General features: G+C 37.8%; 1 protein-coding gene across 6 annotated transcripts in view; it reads left to right on the top strand.

The window, feature by feature from the left end:
- Positions 1 to 13,136, top strand: part of LOC148816163 (formin-binding protein 1-like) — a 105,309-nt gene that overhangs the window by 36,473 nt on the left and 55,700 nt on the right. For all 6 annotated transcript variants that reach the window (XM_088940381.1, XM_088940386.1, XM_088940384.1 and 3 more), the window contains exons 2-4: positions 310 to 425; positions 7,121 to 7,177; positions 8,002 to 8,149. In XM_088940381.1, coding sequence (XP_088796507.1) covers positions 310 to 425; positions 7,121 to 7,177; positions 8,002 to 8,149 — 321 coding nt within the window. The remainder of the gene's footprint in view (positions 1 to 309; positions 426 to 7,120; positions 7,178 to 8,001; positions 8,150 to 13,136) is intronic.

Genomic DNA, 13,136 nt, shown 5'->3' with positions numbered 1-13,136 from the left:
ATCGGGAATGTTTAAGTTCAATTTAAACTTCAGAGAAAAGCAGCTGGCCTATCGGCGTAGGAGATACAGATTCTAGATAATCTAAACAATGCAAACACTTGTAAGTCAGATGACAAACACTATTAATTTGTAATGCATTACAGGCCAATCTTTATGTTTTCCTTGAAGTCTTTATTAAATTTAGTATTTGGCACATCTGGAGGTTTTGACGACACAAAGATGCCACTAAGCTAATGAGAAGGAGCGGTCACATTGAAGAAAGGCACCAATGTAGAGTTTTAAGTTTATCATACTGTTTCTTTTCCACAGGACCAGTTTGACAACTTGGAAAAGCACACGCAGTGGGGGATCGAGTTTGTGGAGCGATACACCAAATTTGTGAAAGAGAGATCAGAAATTGAAATCAATTATGCAAAGCAAATTAGGTAAGGATTTTTTTTGTCCTTTTTTAATTCAGTGTGTTGAAGGAGTTGTGTGCTTAAATAGCGTTCACATACAGTATGTATTATCTAAAATTCCACCCTGAATCCCAGTGTTTGATCACTGCTGATAATTGTAAATCTTCTGCATCTGTTCATACCAGACCTCATGAATTGGGCAGACTCATTAAATTTAAAACTAGAGAAGGCCATTTGACCCATTTAATACATTTGGTGGTTGGTAGCTAATTGATCCAGGGATCTCATACAGCCATTTCTTGAACCAGGTTATCGGCTTCAACAACATGGCTGGGCAGCTTGTTCCATCCTCTCACAACCCCCTGGATAAATAAGTGCTTCCTGTTCTTGGTTTTACATGTCCTTCCACCTACAGTAGTTTCCACTTGTGTCCTCTGGGTCATGTTTCATTGTTCATTGTGAAGATGTCTGCCCTTAACCAAAACCGCACACCATATCATATGAGGTCTTAATAGAGCATAATGTAATTTCAACAAAAAATCCCTTCATTACATTCTGTGCTTCTAACTATATATCGTAACAGTTTGTTTTCTTTTTTAATTGTTCCCTCACATTGCGTAGAAGATGTAAAAAAAGGTTTCAAATTAAACATCTCAGTCTTTTTCATAGGTATCCTCCTCTACCTCAATGTTTTTTCATTTTGTATTTATAATTGGTTTTTGCTTGAATTTTATCAAAGTGTGTGTGAATTTCATTTTGCTCCTTCTAGAAGTGATTGCAAATCATCCTCAGACTTCACTAGTTTGCTAACTATACCGGAATCTAAATCACTGATATAAATTTAGAAGAGCAGTGGTCCTGATACAGATTCTGGTGGTACTCATCACCCATTGGGAAGCAAGATTGCAAATTTTAAAGATACCCTGCAAGATAAACTAGAAAACAGATATTTATATCACCCTGCAACTCGCAACTAGCAACTCACTGAAGCTAAGCAGGTGTGAGCCTGGTCAGTAACTGGATGGGAGACCTCCTGGGAAAAAACTAAGGTTGCTGCTGGAAGAGGTGTTAGTGGGGCCAGCAGGGGGCACTCACCCTGTGGTCCATGTGGGTCCTAATGCCCAAGTATAGTGACGGGGACACTATACTGTAAACAGGTGCCGTCCTTCAGATGAGACGTAAAACCGAGGTCCTGACTCTCTGTGGTCATTAAAAATCCTAGGGCGTTTCTCGAAAAGAGTAGGGGTGTAACCCCGGCGTCCTGGCCAAATTTCCCATTGGCCCTTACCAATCATGACCTCCTAATAATCCCCATCTATGAATTGGCTACATTACTCTGCTCTCCTCCCCACTGATAGCTGATGTGTGGTGAGAGTTCTGGTGCACTATGGCTGCCGTCGCATCATCCAGGTGGATGCTGCACATTGGTGGTAGTGTCCCCATTACCTGTAAAGCGCTTTGAGTGGAGTGTCCAGAAAGGCGCTATATAAGTGTAAGCAATTATTATTAATTATTATTATTATATTTGGGGGTGATAATGTTAAACAAAACACAGGTGGGTGACAAAGGTTAGCACTGCTGCCTCAGAGGACTTGGGTTCAGTTCAGGACAGGAGCATCTTCTACAGTATTTGCAATTTTCATGTTAGTCCTAGCAACTGTCTGGAGTGTAGTCCTTCCTTGCATCCTGTGCTTCCTGGATAGGCTGTGATCCTTACTGGGAATACATGGCTTTATCTCAATGGATTGAAAGATGGAGTGTAGGAACTGAATGAATATTTTCAGTTTTTGACCACTCACATTCCAGAGTGCTGAGGGCAAACTGACAGTGAAAACTATTTGCTGGTGGTTGCTGTGTGGGAGTGGAGGAATATTTACAATCTAAAGTCAAGCTCAGGTCTAATGAGAACGGCTTTTCTCATGTTACAAATAGCTCAATCGCCATGAGAGAAAATGCTGTGAGGCTTTTGCTTCATAGGGTCATTAGAGTGGTGGGCTGGTGAACAAGCAGACAAGAAAAGTTGTAATGCCTTAAGCAAGCAGGGAGTTTGATTTATGAGAACTTAAAAATTTCAATACGTTCTGCATTATTTCTCCTGTAATGAAATGTAGGTCTTCTCTCTTTTTCTACAAAAGGTTTTGCAGAAGTGAAATGTATGAATTACGGATCCAGGTGAGAAAGTAGTTTGGTAAATACCATAATGTAACAGTGGCAGTATGTAATTAATATTTTAGTTTTTTTAAATCTTCTTATAATATAATACATGTATATGAGAAGGATCTTGGAGTTATTGACTCATCAGTTTATTTGACTAGATTATAGCTAACCAGTACTAAAAAACTAAAAAGGCTACTACAATATTTGAATAATTAAGAGCGTAGAACTTAAAACAATGAATGAAGTCACAATAAAACTAATACATTAGTCAGGCCTACCTTGGATTATTGTAGTTGGTTTTGGTTACGCAACAAGGAAGGCAGTATGTACTGTAGGAGAACAGATGGCCATTTCTTTCTCTTAAGTATACTTACAGACCACAGGAACTGATATCTGTTTGGGAGCTTAATTTATTCAAAATCCTGAAAAGACATGGACCAATTCAACTGGGAGAAGTTTTTCAGGATCAGCAGCAACACAAGGACCAAGGGCTGCAAGTGAATATTAGGGTCATTCTGGACAGAGAGCCATTTTTTCTATAAAGGAGGACCCCAAGTCAGAGATGTGACATGTGACATGGAGGTTTTAAAACAGTAAGCCAAAAATAAGCAAATCGGCAAGATGGGCCCAGAGGTCTCTTTTTGTTTATAACCTTTCTCATGTTTCACAGCCAGTGTATAAATTGTTACATACTTACTTAGGGGTGAATTTGGACTGGAAATTGGGTTAGAGATTCTTGTATGTCCATCTTGAAGAATTCCCATCTTAGATTCAGTGTCCATTTCATTCCCTTCTGCTGAATATCCTGTTTTTTGCCCTGCTGCAAAGATATTTATCACAGCATCATTGTGAGATTGTATTGGAAGGTGTTGAAGGGGGAGACCTTAATGAATACAACAGCTTTAATTAGTGTGAAAATACAGAACACAGTTCAAATAGGTAGCTGCATCAGCACGCGTAGGCTACAAAGGAACAAAGCGAAGGTTTATTTTCTTTTCAGCATGGAATAAACCAACTTGTTCCTTATTCCTTTTCAGTCTAGGGCATAGTTCATTATAATATATACTGATAGACATGTACTAAATGCTACGGAAACTCCAGATGCTCTTTAATGACACAGGTAAGGTCTCATAAGACAAGTCTGTGGCAAGTGCTTTATTTTAACCCTGCTCGAAGAAATGCAAAAATATTAGCATTGACAGGAAGTATCATTAACAAGAGGAGGATATGTTACTATGCAACGTGTCTGTGTTCTTCGCAGCACTGACCTACATTCTGCATCTCCAGTCAATCCTGGCAGCCTGTCTGTCAGAGATCTAGGAAACAATAACGTTTTTTGACGAGCTGCCTGAAGGGAGAGATTGGAGTCCTCTCTTCTGCAAAGACCAGTAAACAACTGCAAGATATTTCCCTGTTCTCTTGCTCTTCAAAATTTCTGTATGTTCACATGCTAATTGCTGATATCAAGATGTGTGTTTTTCTGTGATGTGATATGTACCATTAAAGCTGAGACTGACTGATTTGAGAGTTCAAATATATTACCACATTGCAGTTCATAGCTTCTCATGTTCAGTATGTATTTCTGTAATTTGCATACAATTTATAGAGAATATGCAGAGTATGTAATTCATACTTGTCCAGTTTGAGAGCACATCAAAAGCATGGTTTAAGAGAGCTTTTTTTATTGAAATATATGTAACACTTTCAACACTGAAGAACTTGCATTTATGTGTCAGCTCATTTCTTAGATTTTTACTGATTTTCCAGTGGACTGTTTGATTTGAAGTACATTATGTTTGAGAAAATTTGTTTTCAATGCAATGATCTTTGAGCCAAAAATGCAACTGAAACAATCTCTCATGATCTACAGAAACTTCCTTAGTCTTCCTGGTTATACAGTATCAACATCAATCCAAGACTGCAAACACCCTGAAACACTGTTGATTAAACACTCTTACCATAATAGACATCTCATACTTACCAAACCAAATCCCTAATCCTTCTTAATTCCTACTCTATTTTGTCTTATTGCTTAAATATTTTCAAATCGTAATAGCCTATTCAGACATGACATCTGGTTGCTAAGAGCACAGAAAACAGATCATGAAACAAGGAGATCCTGATCTGCCTAGTAACAGGCCAGCCAGTGTGTGTGCACAGTCTGGAGGACTGCCCTGAATCTTCAATCTTTTAGTGTTAAGAAATTGGTGTTTTTAAAGTGCTATTTCTGGCAGAAGGTGAAAAAATACAGCCTACATACAAGCTTTAGCAGCATTTGTGCATTTTCTTGACACATTTGGGAGACTGCAAGCCATTTTCAGATTAATCCCAGATATGTGAAAAAGCAAGATTTAAAAAGCACGTACAGTAAAAGCTTAGCAAAGAATAAATGGTGGTAATTAAACCTCTACTGTAGTGTGCCTCCATGTGAGTGGTGCGTATCTGCAGATTTATACTCAGGATAGTCAACTTTTAAACTAAGCCACAGGATATCCAGAATGCAGTTATGTTGTGGTGAAGTAGTAATTACAGTGATTTCTGCAAACATGGAAATATTTTATAAGGTTGTGCATTGTTAAGTTGCATGCATTTTGCAAACGAAATATACTGCATGAAGCATTTTTTAAATAAACTTTGGAATTCTAGCATTTTATTCAGTGAGTGCTGGTGCTGAACTGGCTGTCTGGGTGAAAGTCTGCAGACCTTAGAGCCTGTCTGGCCAGTCCAGTTGAAATAGAGACAGAGATAAGGGAACCTCTGTGCTGTAGTTTTAGTGGAGCAGGAACAAGATCAGCTCTATGTGGTCTCTGGGGCAACTGAACCATGTGCCACTTGCTGTGCCTGAGTGAGCACATCATTCTTAAAAAAAGAGGAAAAGGGAAAGGGAAAAATTACAACTGCACATAAACACAAGCATGGCTAATGTCATTGCGTTGTTAATGGAAATTGTTCTGACAACTGACCATTGACAGGAGATAATAAAAAGGGCAATCTGTGCCTCAGCTTTTGAGTCTGTTGATTTGATTGCGTTGCCATATGAAATAAATATGGCTTGTTGCTCTGACAGAGAAAATAATTTGACAAAGGGAAGGTGTGATCTGAAGCATTGGTGTTGTTCTCCACAACAAGAAGAAAAAGAAGTATTATGGAAGAGAAAAGGGGGCAAACAATGCAGCTGCATTTGCCTGTTCAAAACACACAGGGCTCAGGTGTTGAAGAACGAGTATGTTAAAAATATTCAGTGGGTTCAGTCTGTCTCTTACCGCCTTGATTACACTAAACACGCAAACAGAATGATCCTTAATAATCGGATATATATATTCTTTTTCCATTTATTTTTTGGGAATATGAAAATATATTGAACCACACTTTGATGCAATTATCTAGCTGTTTCTGAACTGGATAGATTGACTCTCAAGGTTATGGCTTTCTAATTGCACCTCTTGAGGGTTTGTCTTTAATTTTCTCAGGAGACCTTTGCTCTTTTTTCTATCAGGGTTTTAACTGAATTTGTCTTTCACATGGTGAGATTACACAAGACAAATATTTTGATCTAAAATCTAAATAATTTGGATCATCAGTTTGGATGAATTCCCTTAAACCTCTCTTCTGAATTTCCGAAGGACAGTGGCATGGTATGAACATAGAAGTGAAGATGTCTGCATGATAAACCCCACCCTATGACTTTAGCATTATGACAGATAATAACTACAGTCTAGTCAGCACTTAAAGAGGTATTCTTTTTCAAATGGTTGTAGCCCTTGCTACTACGTATTATTAGCTTTTGTCGCTCACTAGATGTCCCCATATTAAACTAAGAGAGTACACCGGAGAGTGAAAAATCTGGAGAGATGCTTAAGATTTGTGTGATGGAGAAATGGGGTCATATTTAACCTATTTAACTTTCTAAATCTACAAGACCATTAACCTTAAAATGCTGCAGCTTAAGTCCTCCATGTACTCATTCAGACACAAAGAGAAAATATCTGCATAACTCTTAAGAGAGAACAACTGGTAATATTCCCTTAATTAGCACGGTTTTGTTAATAGAACCCTTTCCCAGGTTGGAATACCTGATCTTTTTTTTTTAATTGCCAAATAGCAATTTTCAAGGCCTTGAGATTTTGAAATATGCCTTTTAATTCTTTTGTTTTTTAACTTGTGCCAAAAGAGAATTCAGTGGATTACGGTTTCATATATTGCATTGCAGAATGCCACCAATATGCTGTACTGTATTTTTATTTTTGTTTTTTTAAATGGTTTGACTTTGCTTTTTAGCTATCCTGTGACGCTGATTACACTCAGTCTTCTGTGTGTCTATTTATTGTTTATTTCGGTTGCATACAGTAACAGCATGTCACTTTTGGTTATGAAAAGATAATTACAGGCTCTTTGTCCTGAGTTATGGCTGAGCAGTGGCTGAGATCCAGCCGTCTACTGTGATGCTGTTATATTGATACTGCAACACTGTTGAATAATCCAGTCTCGCAGTAACTGGACAGCAACAGTACCTGCCCCTTCATGCTAGACACCCCTTAACAATACGCTTTGCTGTTGTTTCACAGGAATCTTTCAAAGAAGTATCAGCCTAAGAAGAACTCCAGAGAGGAGGAAGAAAACAAGTAAGATAGGATTCTGTACATTTACAGTATATCAGATCTCAAGTTATCAATATAACTCTCCTGGTAATTGTACCAAATCATATTGACTCAAAACACTGACTTACTGTAAATCAAAAGAATTCCTGGTTATGAAGATGATGATAATTTGACTACACACTCATTGAAATTATGAGATTTTTTAGGTCTTTACATACAGTACGGTGTCACTCATATTGTGATATAAAAATTAAGTTACTGTACTACTATATGTTTTGATGTTTGCATCTTTACTGGAATAAATCACCCACCTTTTAATGTGAATGGTTTTGTTTAAGATGTGTTTGACTCCTGCTAATTGCTTTCTCCTTAATAAAATAACTGTTAATTGAAAAATGGTTTATTTTGTGTATGGAGATTAATCATTAAAGTAACACTGCCACTAAATCACTTAATTTTGTCACTCTGGGAGAGATGCATCTTATTAGTCACTGAAAAATGTGTGTGAGTATGAGGGGGAGTTGGTGAAGGCTCACATTTCAATGTATCTTGGCTGTGAAATTTACTTTTTAAAAGGTGAGGAATTTGTATTTAAAGTGCTTTGTGCTCACATCTTTTAGATAGTTAAAGACGTTCACATATGCAAATTAACACAAACCCTGTAAATAAAAAAAAATGTTGACAATGTCAGTGAAAATATCAACATGTGTAGTGTAGCAGAACAAGGTCTGTGCTGCCTGACAACTCGTAGTATTGCAAGAGTTTTCACAGGGGCTTAAAACAAATTGGACACTGTGCTCTGTGCACTTCATTGTACTCATAACAAAACCCTCTCATTCTCCTGACAGATTCACTTCATGTCGGGCTTTCTTATCTACCCTGAATGAGCTGAATGACTATGCCGGGCAGCATGAGGTCATCGCAGAGAACTTAACCTCACAGATCATCGCTGAACTGACGCGGTATATTCAGGAGCTGAAACAAGAGAGGAAGTCGGTAAGATTTATTTGCCTTGTATTTTTCCACATAGGCCATGCCAAGCTAAATATGTATTTGCAGTAACGTAACCTTTACAAGTTGCACAGGAGAGAGGAACCAGTGCCATTTTTCTCTTGGGAACGTGCTGCCCAGTTTCCTTCGTCACTGGAACCAAACTTAGACAACACCTAGGAATTTTTAGAGCCATGCTAGAGTCACCTCAGCCACTGGACATTGCTCTAAAGTAATGCAGACTGTATACATCTGTGGGCTGCACCTATTGTGTGATGTGTTAGATTTTGAGAGACTAAAAGTTTTAAAATCTCTGCCAACTTTTGTAATTGATATTATGGATCACTCACAGCGATCCATATTAAAGAGTGATCTTTAATTTGACAATTTACTTGAAAATGGAAGATATAAATAATTCTTAGTAACTGCTTTGTGACTTACTCCTTTGCATGGGGACAACTTTAAATGCCTTTTAATGACTTGAAAATAGCGTCAGCGCTCTGTATACGTTTATTTTATGCAGTCCTGACTCCTGTGCAAGTAATAGTGGTGCCAATGTCATCAGAAATAGCTGTTAAAATCATTCATGGGAACTGAGTCATCCCATCCGCCATGATAAGAGTCTGTTTGCTCTATCAGCAGCTAATTTTGATGGCAGCCTTTTGTGAGGTAATTAGAGTTTTTTAAGAACTTGTCATGCAGACAATGCCTTCCTGTTAATTTTCACTTTGAAGCTGCAGATTTTCCATTTTCACTTCCAATTACTAGATTATGAGAATTTTCACTGAAAAAAAATCAGCATTGCACTGTCCAATTAATCTGGTAAAGAAATTGGGTTAAGCATCCAGGTCAGCTGTTGTGTCCAATAAAATCCAGTCTTCTGGCAGTCACAAAGCAGGAGGCTCTGTCTGGGGGAAATGACTGGAAATAATGCAATGTAGAAAAACAAAGAAGGCAAGCTCCCTTCTGAGGTGTTAGGTATCGATATCATCTCTAAAAATCTTCAAACCACAATATTCATTCCCGTTATCATATGGAATATATACATAATAGTAGACTTCGTAGACCTTGAATATTTTACAAAATTTGTATACTTCCTATAAACCTTCCTTTAAGGCTGATTGTAGACTGATTTCTGTCTTACAGTGCCATAGGAAACCACTTTTAGAGGGGGTAGAGGAGTTCATTTCCATATGTACATGTACATTGGAATTCTTATTTGCGCTGAGTGAAAGTCTTGATGTAGCTTTACTGTCATTAAAGTGTTCTGTATTGTGATCCAGGTTCTTTACATTCTAGAAACTAATGCTAATAATTCATTTTTCTACACTAAAAGATACAAGTCTCTTACTCTGTTTTTTAGTATAGCAATATATAAGGACTGGGGCAGACCTATGCTTTCACTATGCAGAGCTTGCTGAAAATATACACATTTTATATGGTTTTATATATTTTTTTCAAATATCACATTAAAATGCTTGTCTATTAGAAGTCTTCTTTCCGTGAATATTGAGGAAAATAGAAGATTTTTTGTTGAAGTGGTTTTAACTTTTGCATTTGATTTTTTTTAACCATACTCAAGATACCGCATATATCAGTTAGTTCTTTTATTGGAATATACTGTTATTTACATCACTGTCAAAAATATAAAGATGCAAAACATGTGGACATCAGTTGAAACATGGTAAGTGTCTGAAAGAATCTGGTTATTTGTCTAAGCCTAAAACCACTTTAAGGGAACCAAACATTTTTGAGCATTTCGGATTTATCTTCTCCTAGTGAAGCTACTGTAGCAATGGAGGAACATTAACAGTAGTGTCAAAAGAGCCTTCCAAAGTGATCTGCATGCCTACAGAAATGAGGGCTGTTTTTGAATCTGGGAACTTGTCAAATGTCTTGCCTTGTCAACAAACTCTGATTAAGTACAGATTAAATTTCCACACTAATTGTCTGCATCAGATTGGCCCATGTCCAGTCCTGGTGTCTGAAGGTTTTCATTCCTGTTTAACTCTTAATGACTTAATTGAACTTTTTTAACATCTTTACCGAGGTCTTCGAATGCTACTGCTTTAAAGGGACCTAGAAAAAAACACAGGACCAGGGATGGGTCACCCTGGTCATTTTTTAACACCACTGGTTGTAAAAAGTATGAATATTGAAACACACTTGAAACACAGAACTTGTTCACAGTTGATTGTAGCACAAGGGATGTTTATAGTCATTGAGCATAACAAATAATATACATGCCCTAGGACATTAGTCATCAATAGCTGAATCATTAAATAGTTTTTTAAGTAGTAGTGCACTTAAGAGAGAATATAATTTTGTCTTACGTTTACAAAAAGGCTGCTTTAGTGTATCATTTAGCAGAACCTTGTGTCTATTTGCATTGCCAATGAGATGGTCTGGCATGTGTATTCCTGGTAGAGTCTGTGTAATTCGCTGAACATGTCTTTTCTTGGAGTTCGTATTGAGAAAATGTGTTGTGCAATTTGGAAAAAAATGTCACCAAAGCAGCTATCGCTTATCAGGAAGCTGCCTTTTCGTGGTGAGGACTGGGACAGCACCCTGGATGCCAGTCCATAAATTGTCCAGGGACAACTTTAACACAAGTCAGCCAATGACTGAAGGTGGGAGGAAATGGGAGCATCCTAGACTCACACAGATATGGGAAGAAAATGCAGTCTCCAGACTGAATTTGCCAGTCTGGAACTGAACCCAAGACCCAAGAGCTATGAAGCAATGGTGCTCTGCTCAGCTACCATGCTGCCTGTCAACGAAATAAATGAATAATCAAAAGTGACATGTCTGGACTGAAGAAGTACTGAGACTGAGAAGTACTTTCTCAGACTGTGAAATTCAAGTGGATGAAGAAGAGAAGTACTTCACTTCAAATCCTGGTCATATTCTGTGTTTGTTTTCTCTTATATGGTACACGTTCAGTCTTAAGCAAGCCTGATTTCAATTTGTTAAAGAGTGTCTTACTAATCTATATGGATGTCAAGCAAGAGATAAGTGCTTATTCTGTTGAGGGCACTTCACTATTGCCTGTATTAAGTGCTTTCTATACACAACTCAAAAATAAATTAGCCAGGCTTTGGATGAGATAGCATTAGTTAGTAGTTATGATAAATGGAGCTTTTATGGATTACAATTAAAAGAAATACGTTCAGCTGTTGACACAAAAACAAACCATATCTTGGGAGTTCAGATGAATTTTATCTTATTCCAAGAAGAACATGCCGCTTACTAAGCAGACAAGATATACTGTAGCCAAGATATTTTTTCTTCTCTTTTTTTTCCCTGAGATGATCTTTGGTTTTATCATTGCTGAGTTCTTTTCTCCTGTTTGCTTGGCCTCCTTCCAGTGCATCATCCAAGAAACTGCTTGCAAGCCAGCAGAATGGTACAGGCCTGCTTCCCATTGCACCGCTATCTACCAGAGCCATCACTCTTTTCTCACTGAAAGCTCAAAGAGAAAAAGAGTGAAAAAGGCACTTGCTGTGTGGGTGAGGGTAATTATGATCAGGCACTGGAGAGTCCAAGATAAGGCAAGGAGAAATCTGTAGCTCAAACAGTGCCCAGTGTCCAGAAACCAAACTTTTACATACTGTAAAAGCTCCCCTTTCTTGAGAAGATCACATGGAATTGTTTGTAAAGCTCTGAAATTAGATATTTTTTTCTTATTTCCACTTTCAGAGCTGTAAATAGTGTTTACCTCGATACCTGTACTTTAGATACAGATATTACAAGTTTGAATTGTTAATAGGAGTTATGATTTTTTTATAGAACAAGGTGCTACAGTAGTTCCCTCAAATGTCATGAAGGGATGCTGTAGGCCTAAGTGTTTACTCAATGTTGCCATGTAGTGCCTTTGTTATACGAGAAGTATTTTTAAGATACATTTTGCGGTTGATTTCCAATGCTTTAGTCACTTAGTCTCTTTTGTGCTTGTCTGTTCTACTACACATTCCCCTGTGCCCTAGTTCTTATATATATGTTTTCAACAAAGGCCTTCCTCCTCCCCCTGACAGGTAGGACCTCTAGTTTGTGTTCTGTTTGGCTCAGAATCACACAGTTCAAACTTGGAATATTCCTGCAGTAAAGTATCTACCTTCTGCTCACAGTTCAGTTCTTCCCTCTTCACACTCTGTGCAACGAGTGTGATCCCTAAGAAGTGCTTCTGGTTCGCGTGTGGTGCCTGACAAAATGTGTTTGACACGAGGTGAGATGCGTGTGGGCACTTTGAGTTACATTTTTAGAAGAATATGCCAGCTTGGGTGTGGCAGCGGACTGGTGTTAATTCCAAAACCGCAGTCACACGCACAGTACAAAATGAAACAAAAGGAAGGTAGATAATCACATTCCTTTTTTCAGTTTTAAAATGTTTCTTATATTGAGCAAGGGGCTTTATATTTAATTCAAAATCTCCCATGAATAAAACAATATGATTCAAGGAGTAATTCTAGAATAATTCAAAGTTACCATTCAATGTTTTAAAACAATTTTTCTCTAACCTTGATAGGCAGAATGGTCTTTTTAATATTGAACTTTTTCATTTGGATGTCCTAAGCTGAAACATTCCTCATCTTGAGCTTTTTGACTGCAACTAAAAGGTTAGGCTCGTGGTTAAGATCTGTGCTTTCAGATGATGGTAGGAAAGGTAGCCTCAGAAAATTCTTCTCCAAGAATTTCAGCTTCTCAATGGTTAATTTTCTGCACAACAGTGATGCTGAGTGATAAGGTCATTGCATGTCGAACCTAGCCACAGACTGTTCACCGCTTTGATGTTAATTTAATAATTAATAGCTTATGCTGAGACTGTCAGGGGGGTAGCATAAAGCTAAGGGAAAAAATATTTGCTAACAGGCCATCTAAAATATAAAGGCTCTTTATGGAGACTTAACTGCTGGACATTTTTTACTTGAAACAGTGCAAGTTATTTAATCAGCAATATAACATGTGCCAAGTAGCCACAAAGGGCAAAGACCTT

This window comes from Atractosteus spatula, chromosome 23 (genome assembly GCF_055471065.1).
Source record: "Atractosteus spatula isolate fAtrSpa1 chromosome 23, fAtrSpa1.hap1, whole genome shotgun sequence".
NCBI classification, from domain to species: domain Eukaryota; kingdom Metazoa; phylum Chordata; class Actinopteri; order Semionotiformes; family Lepisosteidae; genus Atractosteus; species Atractosteus spatula.
Note: the sequence above shows the minus strand (reverse complement) of the source record. Positions and strands in the feature narration are given on the sequence as shown.